Source organism: Capricornis sumatraensis, chromosome 22, assembly GCF_032405125.1.
Source record: "Capricornis sumatraensis isolate serow.1 chromosome 22, serow.2, whole genome shotgun sequence".
Classification (NCBI taxonomy): Eukaryota; Metazoa; Chordata; class Mammalia; order Artiodactyla; family Bovidae; genus Capricornis; species Capricornis sumatraensis.
The window spans coordinates 43,418,778-43,433,395 of record NC_091090.1 but is presented as its reverse complement, the minus strand read 5'-3'; the positions used below and the strand labels follow the sequence as shown (position 1 = coordinate 43,433,395).

General features: G+C 44.7%; 1 protein-coding gene across 1 annotated transcript; it reads left to right on the top strand.

Moving 5' to 3' along the window:
• The first annotated feature begins 4,098 nt into the window (after window positions 1-4,098).
• RBM24 (RNA binding motif protein 24) lies at window positions 4,099-14,194 on the top strand. The gene is made up of 4 exons (XM_068961018.1): window positions 4,099-4,266; window positions 5,435-5,558; window positions 6,984-7,038; window positions 13,831-14,194. Exons 1-4 carry the CDS (start codon window positions 4,099-4,101, stop codon window positions 14,192-14,194), a joined length of 711 nt encoding a protein of 236 aa, XP_068817119.1.
• The last annotated feature ends 424 nt before the right edge of the window (window positions 14,195-14,618 follow it).

Genomic DNA, 14,618 nt, shown 5'->3' with positions numbered 1-14,618 from the left:
AACCCTACAGAGGACTTAATTGACCTACAGGAGATCCAGTAACATCTAAGTGACCAATCCTGCCTGGAGAAGACTTACTGTCCAGAGCAATATTACTAAAGTAGGCATCTCCTTAAACCAGAATAGTATAATGCTTCTCTCCCTTCATGAAATATTATTACTCTTTCCTCAACATTCTTCATAGGAGTTGATTTCCGTGATTAATTTAAGAGGAAGAGGGAGCAGAGTTGGGCGGGGGCTGAAATAGATAAATGAAAGTGAAACTTATAACTTTGATTTTGGCCTTTAATAGTCAAATAAAGATTTTTAACAAAGTGGACAATAATTCACCGTAAGTAATAAAATCATATCAAACTTGCCATGGAGTAGGAACCAAGACTACAGGGCTATACACATGTAGTCGCTGGGATATGACAAGCTTGGGACCTATTTATAACTTTTAAAGTATTTTATGACTCTTTCTTTCCAAAGAAGCACACATCACATTGCATGAGGTCTGTGAATATACAAGTGTTCTTCTCTGCCAAAGGCAGCTGAGAAAGCAAAAGGATTACCCAAGTATTGTTTTTCAAACCTGAATCTATGAAGGGTAATTATACAGAAATATTTGGTACTTAATAACCTTGAAACTTTGAATTCAGAAAGATTTTATGTCCCCAGGGCTACATGGTCTGATGGCTCAGGTTCATAAATCCAACGAGGATGGATCTGGCTATTGTAACTCTACCCACCTTTGTGCAGTTGTCAAACAAACCCAGTGTCCGTAAAGCCTCACCCTAGCCCAGTGCCTGCCTTTGGGGGGCGCTTGATGTTTTGTCAAGCAGAACCCAGTATGAGTCATGGCTTCTTTTTAAATTGGCTTGGAATACATGTATATGTATGGCTGAGTCCCTTTGCTGTTCACCTGAAACTATCACAACATTCTTAATCGGCTATACCCCAGTAAAAAATAAAATAAATAAATTAAAATTGGTTTAGAAAATAAGGAATCTCCATTCTGCTTAATCGTTGTTTTCAGTGAATCACATAATACCAAGATTATTAGTAATGCTTCCATTATCTCTGGAGTTCAAAATCAGGGATATCCAGGTAATATTTAATACAAAATGAAGGAAGTTTCAAACCAAACTATCAAATACTGTTGGACTGAAAAAATAAAAGCAACACCAGGCAGGGGTTACATGGAATAGGAAGAGGGTGGCTGAATTATTTTCTTTGGGACAATTGCAAGGGAAGCATCTTATTTCCAGAAGCCGAGTTCTGTGACACAGTTATCCCAGTGTAGGATTGGAATTTCCTTGTAGACTTCACCACTTTACCTAGTGAACATCAGAGCTGCTGGCTACCCTCCCAGACACACTTCTTCCCTTATCACAGTCCCTCTGGGGTAAGTTCCCTGTCTGGGTAGGAAGAAAAGTGAGACAGCCAAAGTCAGTCTGTTCTGTAAGTAACTTCCCTTCACAAAAGATGTCTTGCCTGAGCCTCTGGGCATCTCTGGTGGCTCAGACCATAAAGCATCTGCGTGCAACGTAGGAGACCAGATTTGATGCCTGGATGGAGGTGATACCCTGGAAAGGGGAATGGCTACTCACTCCAGTATTCTTGCCTGGAGAATTCCATGGACAGAGGAGCTTGGTGGGCTACAGTTCATGGGGTTGCAAAGAGTCAGACTTGACTGAGTGGCCAACACATGGAAGTATAGTAATTCTTAAGTGGCACCACAAGATAGATGTCCTATATTAAAAAACATGCCTCTTCTGTTTCATAGCCTGCTTTGTTTTTCTAATTTTAAAAAATCATCTTTATCATAACAGTACACACAGTTCCTTTTAAACCTGTATTTTACTTCAGCGATGAGGAGAGGATGTTGTTTACAATTTCACTTTCTGGCTCTCATGCACCTATGAAATATTTTTCTTCAATTGGTTTTAAAAGCATTTTTTTTCCCCAAGAAATTTTGGATATCTTTCTGTCTGTCTTTTACTGGGAGTTCAAACTTAAAGAAACTGATGACCTTCAAAAGCCAACCTCATGCAGATGCCAGCAAGATAAAAAACAGAACTTAACATTTTGCACAACAATATTTGCATTCCTATTAGCTTTCACAAATACAGTACATCTCATCCTCTTGGGCAGACTGCAAAGGTGCCCTGGCAAGAGGAACAGGACTATGTGACTCTAATAGGTTAACATACTGAACTGAGCTGCTTTAAAGGGAATAAATGCTGTAGTCCAGGTGCAATTACTGGGTGGACTTCAGTGAACACTCTTGGAAATGACTTAACAGCAAACTGTGTGTCAAGAGGGGGCAGGGAGACACATTCGGCTCCCGTTAAGTATCTTCATCAAAACCTCAAATAGGATCATGATTTTACAGCCTAATTGAATGTAATCTTGATTTTTAAAAGAAGCTGCAAAAAGTCGATATAAAAAAATAAATATATATGAGCTGCACTCAAGTCTGTATTTCCACAAATGCTTTAAAGGTTCGCTGTGTAGAAACCAGTGATTATGTAACAAGTCGATTTCAAAGATTACATCTCTTACAATTACATCCCGATAAAACAGTTGAGATCAAGTCACTAAATATTCTTGCAATTCAAATAGAAGAAAATAGATTAACTCCTTGCTTGCGGGGGTGGGGGGCGGGGGGAGGATATATGATGAGAAATCTGTACCAATCTTCCCGAACAGTTACGGAGGAATAAGTTAAGGAGGAAGCACAAATTTGGTGACTGTGAGGTGAAGCACTAATTTATGGTCCTTTGAAAGAGAACGCGGTGTCTGACAGACAGGTGTCTACCGTTGCTTAGCTTGGCTGGGCGGTGAGCAATGAAAGCTAGTGGCTCCCCCGGCACACCCGAGGGCCAGAGCTTTTTTTCCTCCAGGCTCTATCTCAATGATTGTCCCCAGCACCGGCTCTTTTGGGTCAAGGGAAGTTGGGGGCCCTCCTTGTCGCCCTGCAGACCCCAGAGCATCCAATTCCGGGTATCGTCGGCGGAGCTAGCGGGCCCCCGCGCCCAGGGTGGGGAACTGGCCTTCCAGCGAAACCGCCCCAGGCCTCCGGCCCCCCAGCTCGTCTGTCCGGGTCTCACGCCCTGTTGCCGAGGCCGAGCGCACAGAGCTCGCGTGGCTGTTTTGGAAAGCGACGCAGCTCCCTGCTCCCGCGCGCTCCCCGCGCCCCGGGTCCTGGCTGAGGCCGCGCCGAGTCCCTGGGACTTTGACGGGTTAGGACAGGCGACGCCGAGGGCCAGGCGGCCTCCAGCCGTCCCCAGCCCTGCCCCAGCGCCGGTTCCAGCACCGCGCCGCGCCGGCAGAGAAGCAGCTGTTCCCAACAGCTGGGGGGCGGCGGCGCCGGGCGCCCCAGGTGCGGCCGCGGCCAATCGCAGGCGTCCGGCCCGCCCCCTCCCCAGCCGGGCGCCGACCCCCGGCCCGCGGGGGGAAGGGAGCAGAGAGGTGGAGAGCCGTCCTCGCCACTTGTCTTCCAGCTTCCGCGGCGGGAGGGACAGGACCCGGAGCCGAAGCCGCGCGGAGTCTCCCCCACACCGCCCCCCCGCACCCCAATACCCGGGGCCCCGCCACCGCCGCCGCGCCCCCCGCCCGCCCACATCCGCGCCTGGACGCTCTCCCTGCCGACCCTCCCCAGGCCCCACCCGAGACACCTACCTAATTTCTGCGAAAGAAAAAAAATCTACCTCTAAACGCACCCTGATCTTCGCTTGAGGACCACCCCTCTCATTTCACATTTTGGCCTCCCCGCCGGGTGAGTGGAAAGCGTTTGCACATCCTACAGAACCGGAGCCTCAGCCAGACGATCCGGAGGATTTGTACCGTGACCGGCAGGGGGGGCGGGAGGAGAGAGCGAAGTCAGGTCTCCCCGGGCGGCTGCTGGCGACTTCGGCAGCCGCGCGCCCCGCGCCCTCGGTCGCCCCCGGGCCTCTCGCCCCCACCGCCGCGCCGCTACCCTCGCCCCCAAGCTCGCCCGTAGCCCCCGGCGGCCGCGAGAGGGTGCGGGAGACGCGGAGCCGGAGGAGGACGCGCAGCCGCTGCCCGAGCCGCAGCCGCAGCCGGAGCCCCAGCCGCGGGGCGGGCGCGAAGATGCACACCACCCAGAAGGACACGACGTACACCAAAATCTTCGTCGGGGGGCTGCCCTACCACACCACGGACGCCAGCCTGCGCAAGTACTTCGAGGTCTTCGGTGAGATCGAGGAGGCGGTGGTCATCACCGACCGGCAGACGGGCAAGTCCCGGGGCTATGGATTTGTAAGTTGCGCGGATGGGGGGGGAGGTGGGGGGAGTGGGGGTAGCGTGTATGGAGGGGGCAACCGAGAGCCTGGCGGGGAAACTGAGGACCGCGGGGGCGGGGAGAGAACAGAGTGGCGCTGGGCCAGAGGGGTTGGAGTTTGGAGTGAGGGGCTCGGTGCGCCCGTGCGAGGACCCCAGCGAACTGGAGCGGCGCTGCCCCTTCGCTCCCGCGGCTGAACTGAAAGTTTGCGCGCCGTGGCGCTGGGGACGGAGGGCCGGCGCCTGCCTTGAAGGGTTCCGGGGGGACCGAGAGCGCGGCGGCGGGATCGGGGGACAGGCGGAGCAGGGGTGGAGGGGAGGGAGAGAACTGTGATGTCTGCGGGATTTGGGGGGTGCGGAGATCTGGGAGGGAGGGGCCGCAGCCCCTGGGAATAATTGCACTCCAGGGTTGGAGGCTGGTGGTTAAGCGCGCTGTTTGCTTTGTAAAAATGAGTGTGTCTTCCTGGCGTTCCGGCTGGGGCCGGGAAGGGACACTACAGGAGATCTGGAGCTCTTTTTCTTAGGCCAACCCCCTCACCACCACCACCACCACCCCCCTTATTTTTTTTCGTAATTGCAAAGATGACTTTTTTAAAAAGATGAGCCTCTGGCTTTTTGCCGAACTGAAAGAGAGCATAGTTAAGCTTCCCGGAGATTTCAGCGTGCAAATTCAGCTGCCGAGGAGCAAGGAGCTCCATCGCAGGACAATAGCTATCGTGGTTGAGGAGTATTTGCGGGGTTGGGAACGCGCGAGGCTAGTCTTTCTTGAAAGCAAACCGTGGCTCTCCGGGCCGGGTAGGGACACGGGAATGGTCGGGGGTGGGGGAATCTGGAGGATTTCTGAGACGGAATTCTGGCTTCCGAGTCTCTGCTAGGCCCTACCAGCACCCTTAGAACTTTAGAGGTGGGGGAGGCAGTGGTTCTTTCTTTCCGCCTCTCTGTATTCTTATTTTTGTGTGTTTTGGAAGGAGGGTCAAGGATAATTCTAGTTTCCTCTCCCCCCACAACCCCCACTGCCAGGAAAAAAAGAAAAAGTTAAAGAACCAGGGCAGTTTTACTAACAAGAATAACTTCTCCAGTGCGACTCTTGCTTTCTTCAGGGGTTGATTTAGAGCTCTGTGTGTATGTCTGTGTGTATGTTGCTAAGGTCACCATGGCTGACCGGGCTGCTGCTGAAAGAGCCTGCAAGGATCCCAACCCCATCATTGATGGCAGGAAGGCCAACGTGAACCTGGCATACTTGGGAGCAAAACCAAGGATCATGCAACCAGGTAAGAAAGATCCCTGGAACCACCTTCACTGCCCCCTCCCCCTCCATAGAGACCCCCACTTCTGAATAGGATGAATCCCTGATTGAGAAGACCCTAGCTTCCTGAGCATCTGTAGATGTGTTGAGTAAAGTTGAACTGTGGCTGGTTATTTTACCAAGACATGAAAGATAGATGAGAGTTGAAAAGACTCCTTTCTTGACTTGAAATGTACCTGTGGGCAAAAAATAGATCTTGGGGTTGGGTTCAGTTTGTACACACCCAGACTTGGGCTTGACTCCTCTGTTTTCTGTATACATAGTTCAGTCTTCATTTTCCTCTTCTTGGCCACTTGTTGACCATTCCCGTGTGGATGATATGGGCCAGATTTCTCAACTCCAGCTGGTTATACTTCTCTACTTGGTGGTGTTTCTTCTTTTGCCACCAGTTGCCCGGTGCTCAGAGTGGGCAGTTCAACCAGAACACTGACCCATAAGAAACCACAGGGGTGGTGGTGGTGCCTAGATGGTAAATGTTCAAAATAAAATCACAGCATATTTGTAATGACAGAAAATAAAGAGGTTCCATGCACTTCAGGACCCTTACGTTACCGATGAAGAAACTGATGCAGAGATGAGAAATGGTTTACTCCAAAGTCATACAGCTGTTAGTCACCAAAAGGGAGAGAATTTCGTCTATGTGAAAACATGACCTTTTGGATCACTTACCACACTGTCTTTTGCATTCGCACAAGTAATGGTAACTCGACTACTGAACAGACGTAATCTTTCTCTTGGGCATGCAACTTTAAATCGTATACTCTTCATTCTAAAGTCTGTCCATCTGAAATTTTGGAATGAGGTAGACATTTCAATCCAAACAGATTTGCTGGGAAATTAGATTATCAAGAAAGGGTGTGCATGTGCAAATATTCATGAACATTAAAAAACATGTATTTATCTAACACAGTGTGTGTTTTGCTGTCCAGAAGTGTTTTGTAAATGTTTAATACTATAATCTGTAAAAGCCATAATCTTCCAAAGCATTGTCCAAAACATTCGAGAATGTTCCAAATTAAAAAGGCTTTTTTATAGATCATGATTCAGAATTGTTGGAAGATTTGCCATGTGTAACTTCATTATCAAGTCCTGTTGTTCTTGGTTTCATTCCACAAGAACTTTATGTCTGATTTTCTAAGGTCTTACTCTGTGTCTGTCAACTGAACTTTGAGGATCATTTCTAGTTTCCACTTGAAGACTATTGAAAATTTTATTTAAATTAACAATAACATTAGTAAAGTGAATTTTAAAAACCTATTTATAATATTTTCTCTAAAGTATTAAAAGAATGATTACCTTTTCTAAGTGAAAGATGTGATTGCATTTTATTTGTAGAAGTAATAAATGCCTAACATGCGCAAATAGAGAATGTGGTATGTTTTATTGTTAGGTTTTGCCTTTGGTGTTCAACAGCTTCATCCAGCCCTTATACAAAGACCTTTTGGGTAAGTCAATGAATCAGGCCTTCCTAAGTTTCAATATGACTATCATTTGTTAACCTGCATTTTTGTTATACCCAGACCAGACCATCATGCTATAGACTGTTCCTGGTTTACATATTTATATATGTTTGTGTATTTTGAATGCTGATAATGTAAATATTTTTAGATGAGTCAAGTTATCTGACCAAGTATGCAGCCTCCCAACCAGACCCATTTTGAGCTTATGATTAGCAAAACAAAACAAAAATACCAGGTATGACTTGTGTACAGACGATTGTGTCCCAACACCATTACTGCTGTTCAACTTGACTCAATTGTATTTATCTCTTTCTAACCTGACAGGGCTCGTATACTGTTAAGCTAACTGATCAGAAGGATACCATGATAAGAGGTGGAATAGTTCTGTTTGGAATTAAACTCTGTAACCAGTAGACTCAGACACACAAGCTCAGATGGTGATTAACGATGCATGGATGTTGGTGTTGTTTTATTTTTTCACCATAGTCAATAGACCTCCGTGTGCTTTATTTTATTACAGTCATGAAGTGGTGTTGATAGCTAAACTGTGTGCTTTTTTTACTTAATTGAAAAGAGCTGTAGTGAAAGTGTTTTCTTTTCCTCGGGGAAGGGGCTCTTTGTGTTTTTGGTTTTGGTGGTGGTGTTGACGGGTGTTGACTTTTGACTTTGCCATGGAAAGCAAAGGGCCTTTTTTTATTTCCTTGCTTTTAAGCTGTAGCCTGTAACTTCCACTTAACCATATTTTTGTAGTGAGTGCTAAATGGTGTGATTTCCCTCTGTAAGAACACAGATTCATCGCTTGCATGTCCTAAGTTTCTGTATTACTGGGGCATTTTTCTGGGGATGGGGTTCTTTCTTTGGCAGTGTGTATCCACTTTTAGGCCTTCTAATTTAACGGTTCAACAACTCTCATCAGATTTCATTAACATTGGCCAGTCTTTTTGAGCAGAGTAGCACTAACCTTCACCTTTCAGATCTGACTGGGGTGAACAGCCAGCTTTTATTTGCGTTCTCTGGGTTCTGTGATTACGAGCCTTCCCTGTCCAAGCTCCCCAACTTCCCTTCCATTCAGGCACTGTATGGGGGGGGGTGGTGAAAATCCCCAAGGACCCCAATTTATTCTGAACACCTAGGGTCTGTTTTGGCTGTTTCCTACCTGATCCACTTGGTTGTAACTAATGCCAGAAATTTACACTCTCCTTTTGAATATTCTGACTGTTTAGTAGTGTTTCATCCTCAACAATATTAATAGTTTCTTCTGCATCTTAGCACCTGAACATCTACATGTGTAACCTGAAAGGTTAGATTCTATCTGTGAAGATAGATATCTACCAAGAGTAGATCCAAAGAAGCAATAATAATTTGACTTGGAAGATTCAAGTTATATTTTCCATGAATACCTTCTTTATAACCTTCTCTTAACCATATCAAGATTCTCACTCTTACTGCCAACCCTTACTTTTTTTTTTAAAACATAGAAGAATTTTCTGTCCAGTAAGATTAGAAAGGGCCTTCATGTATCCATAATGATGCCCCATCTAAACCATTCTGGATATCGACAACAAATAGTAGTTGATGGGTCCAACTACTTCTGCAGATACCGCCTCTCATTGGTCTAGACTATGTTCAAGGTAGAACTGGGGAGAACATACATCTTAAGAAGTGATGGTGAACTTAATCATGGTCTCACGTTACTAATCCCGAGACAGCTGTTATACAGCTAAATTGATCAACCGGTATTAGCATGTGTGTATTTTTCTCGGTGCTAGTGGATGGTACAAAATAAGGAGACTGCATTTTGGTTTGGGAAATGAAACTAATACAAATCCATCAGGAACTATTCATTGCTAAATTACTTGGTATTATTTGAAGTACAAGAGGAATTCTGAATAGCAAGAAAATAGATGAGTCGGAGGAGTTGGACAAAGCTTTGTGGGGACTAGAACAAGACTTGGACCAGTGGTATGTCTGGACAGGTGAAAGGAAAAAAAGGGACCTGTCTGAAGGGTACAGAATAGGGGAACATCAGTAAAGGCACAGAGGAGAAAAGACTCAGTGCATGGAGAAATGAGACTTCTATGGAGGGTCTTGAGAGGTAGACACAGAAATTTGTACTGGCTGTGATAGTCCTTACGGATCCATGAGAAAGAAAGTAGTATAAGGGAAATAAGAACAAACAGAATGTGTCATGTGGAAGTTTAAAATCAAGTGTATTTGGATAGTAACCTCTAGTTGTTCATCCCTTCTAATAGCAGCTGTCTTTATAAAGGATGTTGATTATTACTGTTTGGATAAATTGAACTTGAGGTTCTTATTAGAAATAGATAGCATTCCAGATAGACCAAGCAAGGCTTCTCTTTCTTTTTAGGAGTTCTTAACACTGCTCTAATTCCCAGAGTCTGTACCTAACAAATCACACCTGGTCATCCTCAATTCTATTTGAATGCCACATGTTCTTATTTTTAGGCCTGGAAAGAAGTTTGAGAATTTTTAACTGTGACTTGTTTGACATTCTCGAACTATTTTTTATATGGTCTTTAAATGGCCCCTTCATTACTCTAGGCTTTTAAAGAAAAAATCTTGGCCTGAAGGAATTTCCGATGTAACACAGTGGGCAGATGTATAGAAATTGGTGAATTTGCCAAACTACATCTTAGAAATATTTTATATTTGAAAGAATCATTTTCATACTGAAATCTTGGAGAGGAGAGATTATGGATCTGTGAGTAGAAAATTCCAGGCTAGTTTAGACCAGGTTGAAATACACTTGAATATTTACTCAGTCCTTTAAGTGCCAAGTTTTATTCTAGTTGTGTTAATGCATAGTAAGTATTATACTGTCCACTAAGTGGGGCAGGAGGGACAAAACATCTGCTACTTGCCTGGTACTGATAAAGGATTTACATAAATTATGTAATTTAATTATCACAGTAATTATCTGATAAAGACAATGTTAATGTCCTCTCCATGGGTGAAAAACTGAGATGCAGAGAGGTTAATTAACTTCCCACAATGGCTACTAAGTGCTAGAGTCTGATTCTAGGTTCAGAATCATGGTTTGCCTGACTTCCAAAGCCATACTCTTTCCTCTGTGTCAGTCTGTAGCCCTAAAGACACAACTGTGCTCTCTTATAATCTAGTAAGAAAACTGAGAAGGGCTGTCCATATGGTTTCAGATAAGGCAGAACAACATCAGGTCGGTGGGATCCAGGAAGTCTTCATGAAAGAGGTAGAATCTAAAATAGATTTTAAAACGTGATGGAGGCTAGGGAACTCTTGCAATGAGTATATTTCTCATTGTAGGCTCTTCACACTGATAATTTTATTTAATGCACAGCAGTTCAGGGTTGGAACTATTAGGTTCATTTCACTTATCAGAAACATGTGAGGCTAAAAAGGTGAAGCAAATTCTTGAAGGCTTTAGACATGGTGAGTGATACAGCTAGGGTGAGTAGGATTGGGATTGCAACAGGCAGAGATGGAGTGAGGGCTGGCGTCCTGGCCAAGGGATGTCATGAGCCAAGGTGAAGCTATAGGTGTCTGTGGTGTGTCCATGAAACCTTGAGGAGCCCAGCTGACCTGGATTCAAGGAAAGGTGGGAAGAAATACTGGAAGAAGTATTTTGGAGCCAGAGTATAAAAGGCCTGTCATGCCAAAGTTTAATTAAGAAGTTTGCAGTTAGCTTGGTAGGATGTTAGGGACCTAGGTTATTTTAAACAGGTATATGAGATGCAGACTGTGTCAGCAGTGTATGTGATAGGTAGGAAGAAGAAACCCTTTAGGATGTCCAAAGTCATAGACAGACACCAGAGGGACTTGAAGAGACAGGAAGAAAAGGAAAACATAGTAAATTTTCTGTGAAAATTGTCCAAGGTGTTAGCTTCGCTCTTCGCTTTTATTACTACTGTGCTGGGCTGAGTTGCTCAGTTGTGTCCAACTCTTTGCGACCCCATGGACTCCTCTGTCCACAGGGATTCTCCAGCAAGAATACTGGAGTGGGTTGCCATGCCTTACACCAGTGGATCTTCCCAATCCAGGGATCGAACCTAGTCTCCCGCACTGCAGCAGATTGTTTACCATCTGAGCCACCAGGGAAATCCCTTATTGCTACTAGGCATGTACATTCTATGATTCATTGAGGGAAAGGATGTTAGTAGATCTCTAGTGGGAAGGAGATTTCCAAACTGCCTTAATGGGTTCCGCAGACTATTAATACAAACAGGAACTGCTTGAGAAGCGCCACCTCCCGATTTGGTCCGATTCTACTTCCCTTCTTGAATTGAGATATTTCAGTCTCTCCATGGTCTTCTGGATTCTCCTTTCCCTAAAGCCTTAAAAAAAAAAGAACTCCATGATTTCATTTGCCTTCCAGATGGCTTCCTAACCCTTGCCAGACTTTGTGTAGGTTTCTGATATTCCTGGGAACTTTATACTCATTGGTTGGCAACATCAAATGAAAGCTATTAATGTAAAATCAAATGCAGACAAGAGTCCTGTAAGAAACCCTGTCTATCTTATCAGTTAAAACATTCTACATACACACACACACACACACACATACACACACACTGATCCTCCCTTTTTGTAGGCTAAACTTATTTTTAGTTACCACCTTTATTCAGAGATAGAAGCCTAGCAACCCTCCTGTTGCCTCTGGAACTTTGGGAGCACATGGGTTAATGTTTCAGTATCAGTGAGATTCATACTGGCTGGCCTTTGCAGCTGATAGATGTTTTACTTTGGCCTTATAAAGACATTTTACCCGCTGGAAACCCTTGTCGCATGACAGGATCAAAAATAGCCCGGCTGCAGCCCCTGCTGTCCATCACCACATGTAAACTGGCGTGAGTGAGGCTCTCTTATCCGTGTCTGCACATCGTGGACACAGCAGCCTCCAGGGACAGTGTTTCATAAAGCCACACCTGTCGCTGTGAGCCAGTCAGTCACCTGACCTGCAGAGAAGTTCTGAGTGCGTGCATGTCCATGCGTCTGGTTTCTGACAAGCAATTAAGAACATCTCTAAGTGTCCTCAGAAACACTTGATGACGTCGTTTCTTCTGGCACTGGGAAAGATCTACAAGTCTAGTAAAATCGAGTGTATTTTTATCATTGGGGTCAAAGTTCATACCCTCTGTGATAAATTCATCTTTTCCGTGGATGTTCCTTAATGAGTGCTTTCAGTAAAACTCTGAAAAGGCAAAGCAAAGTTTATGTTTTAAAACTCTCAATATGCAGTTTTCTGTTTTGAGTTCTTTAAAATTCAAAAATTGTCACTTGTGCTTGTACTTCTTATATGTTGCTTTTGGCAACAAGCAGATGGCATTATGGTGTCATATTTTTGGAAATACAGGGGTTTTGATGGAGATTATTCTAAAGAAAGATGAAAATAAATCAGGTATTCATGGTAGCGTTGTAACTGAGCCATTATGGATGGCAAGAGTGAGAATTGAGATGCATGGGTTTCAAAAATACCTCTTGTGAATTTTTTTTAACAACATTAACTTTTAAGTAAGGCCATTGAAGTGTGTTTTGTATGTGACCTCTGAATGTGTAATTTTAAAAGGTACTTAATTTTGTTTCACATTAACTTTTATAGGATAATACATCATAATAGAATTGATTTGTATAAAATATCTACCAGTAGGGAAGATTTAAAACAGATATGCTAAGAAATCTGTTTCTGTTGAGTTTGAAGGTGAAACAAGAGTTATTAGATGCCAAAAAAAAAAGAAATGTTTCCTTAGTCTTACTATTGTAACCCTATTAAGTTGATATTGAGAAATATTTAGTTTGTGTTTCCCTGTCCCTACCTTTTCCTTCAACCTCATTATTTCCCCCAAAACCCCTTCTGTCTGTCTTGCATAGAGATAAACAAGCTGGCTGACCTACGGTTGCCTGATAGTCAAACAGGTTTGACTGACCCTTGTGTCTTTATGAATTTTATGGAGAAAAAGAAAGAAAGAAAGACCAAAAGCGTGCTGCACATTCTTTTTGGGAATCACTGCCATGAATGTTAATAGCATTTCTGTAGCTTCCCACAACAGCCTCTTGTCATAGTGAGCTGCACTACCGTTCGTTTGAAAAAGTGTGATTCTGCTGTGTTTACCACACTTGTGAACTCTTAAATTCCTTTTTTTTTTATTTTGTCGCCTGCTTCTTTATTATTATTATCTTTAATAAGGGTGACTGAGGTTGCAGAGAGATTAATGTGTGCTGAGTCTGCATAGCAATTTCCAGTAGGGTTGCCATGATAATAAACAGACAGATTTTGGGGAAATTGTTTTGAGAAACCGGCCATCACCCTTACAGAACTGAACAATCACGGATTCCCTTTGGAGTCCTCTGTTCACACTTAAGAAACTTTCCATTGGCTGAACCGTTTTTGTTGTACAAAGTCATCACAAAATTTTCTGAAGTCGTAATTCAGCACTTAGGAAATAATCTCCTCTGTGCGAGGCCCTCCTGAACCGTGATTTCCTTTTTTTTCTTTTTCAAAAGTTTGGTTCCATGGTTATTTCTTGGTTCCAAAATGATCCTGAATAAAAAGTTTCAGCAGGGAGGGTATCCTATTTTCCTTGTTGAATTCCTTCTGGGGCACTCCATGATCTGGGCTCCGGCCAGACTCCTTTCGCCGATGACTGGCAAGTCGATATTGTGGCAACCCTATGCTCATAATAACCACTAAATTGGAGTTTGTCTGATCTCGGAAGAAGCCAGGCTCAACCCAGGAGGTCACTCCTGCCTGACTTTTCTTTTTTTTTTTTCATTTCTCAATAGGATACCTGCACACTATGTCTATCCGCAGGCTTTTGTGCAGCCTGGAGTGGTCATCCCCCACGTCCAGCCCACCGCAGCGGCCGCCTCCACCGCACCTTACATCGACTACACAGGAGCCGCGTACGCACAGTACTCGGCGGCCGCCGCTGCCGCCGCCGCCGCGGCCGCCTACGATCAGTACCCGTACGCAGCCTCCCCGGCCGCCGCGGGCTACGTCACGGCCGGGGGCTACGGCTACGCGGTGCAGCAGCCAATCACCGCCGCCGCACCTGGGACCGCGGCCGCCGCCGCCGCCGCCGCCGCGGCCGCCGCCGCCTTCGGCCAGTACCAGCCTCAGCAGCTGCAAACAGACCGGATGCAATAGGCCCGCATCCCCTGATCAAAGTCGAGTTGCTTTCTCTTTCCAAAATGTCCCAGTTTTCAGTAGCTAATGAGAGTTAACATTGACTTAGCAGCTTTAAAAAAAAAAAAAAAGCTATGCTATTGTGAAGCAGAATTATGATTTTTTTTTTAATATATACTCCAGTAGTCATTCTAGACGTGCAAGAGATAAGAAGGAAGGGGAGTGGGCGCAGTTTTTGGAAATCAATCCCAAAGAGCCTGAGTAAACAAGGCCGCGACGAAATGGTGGCAGGAGGAAACCATGGAACTTCACTTTTATAACGGGATTTTTACTTTTGCTCTTTTTATAGTATCAGGGAAGCAAACTGCCTTTTACCAGTTAGAAAATGCTATTTGAATCTAGTTGAACCAGGGAATACAGAGTGAGCAATATGTAGCTTGAATTA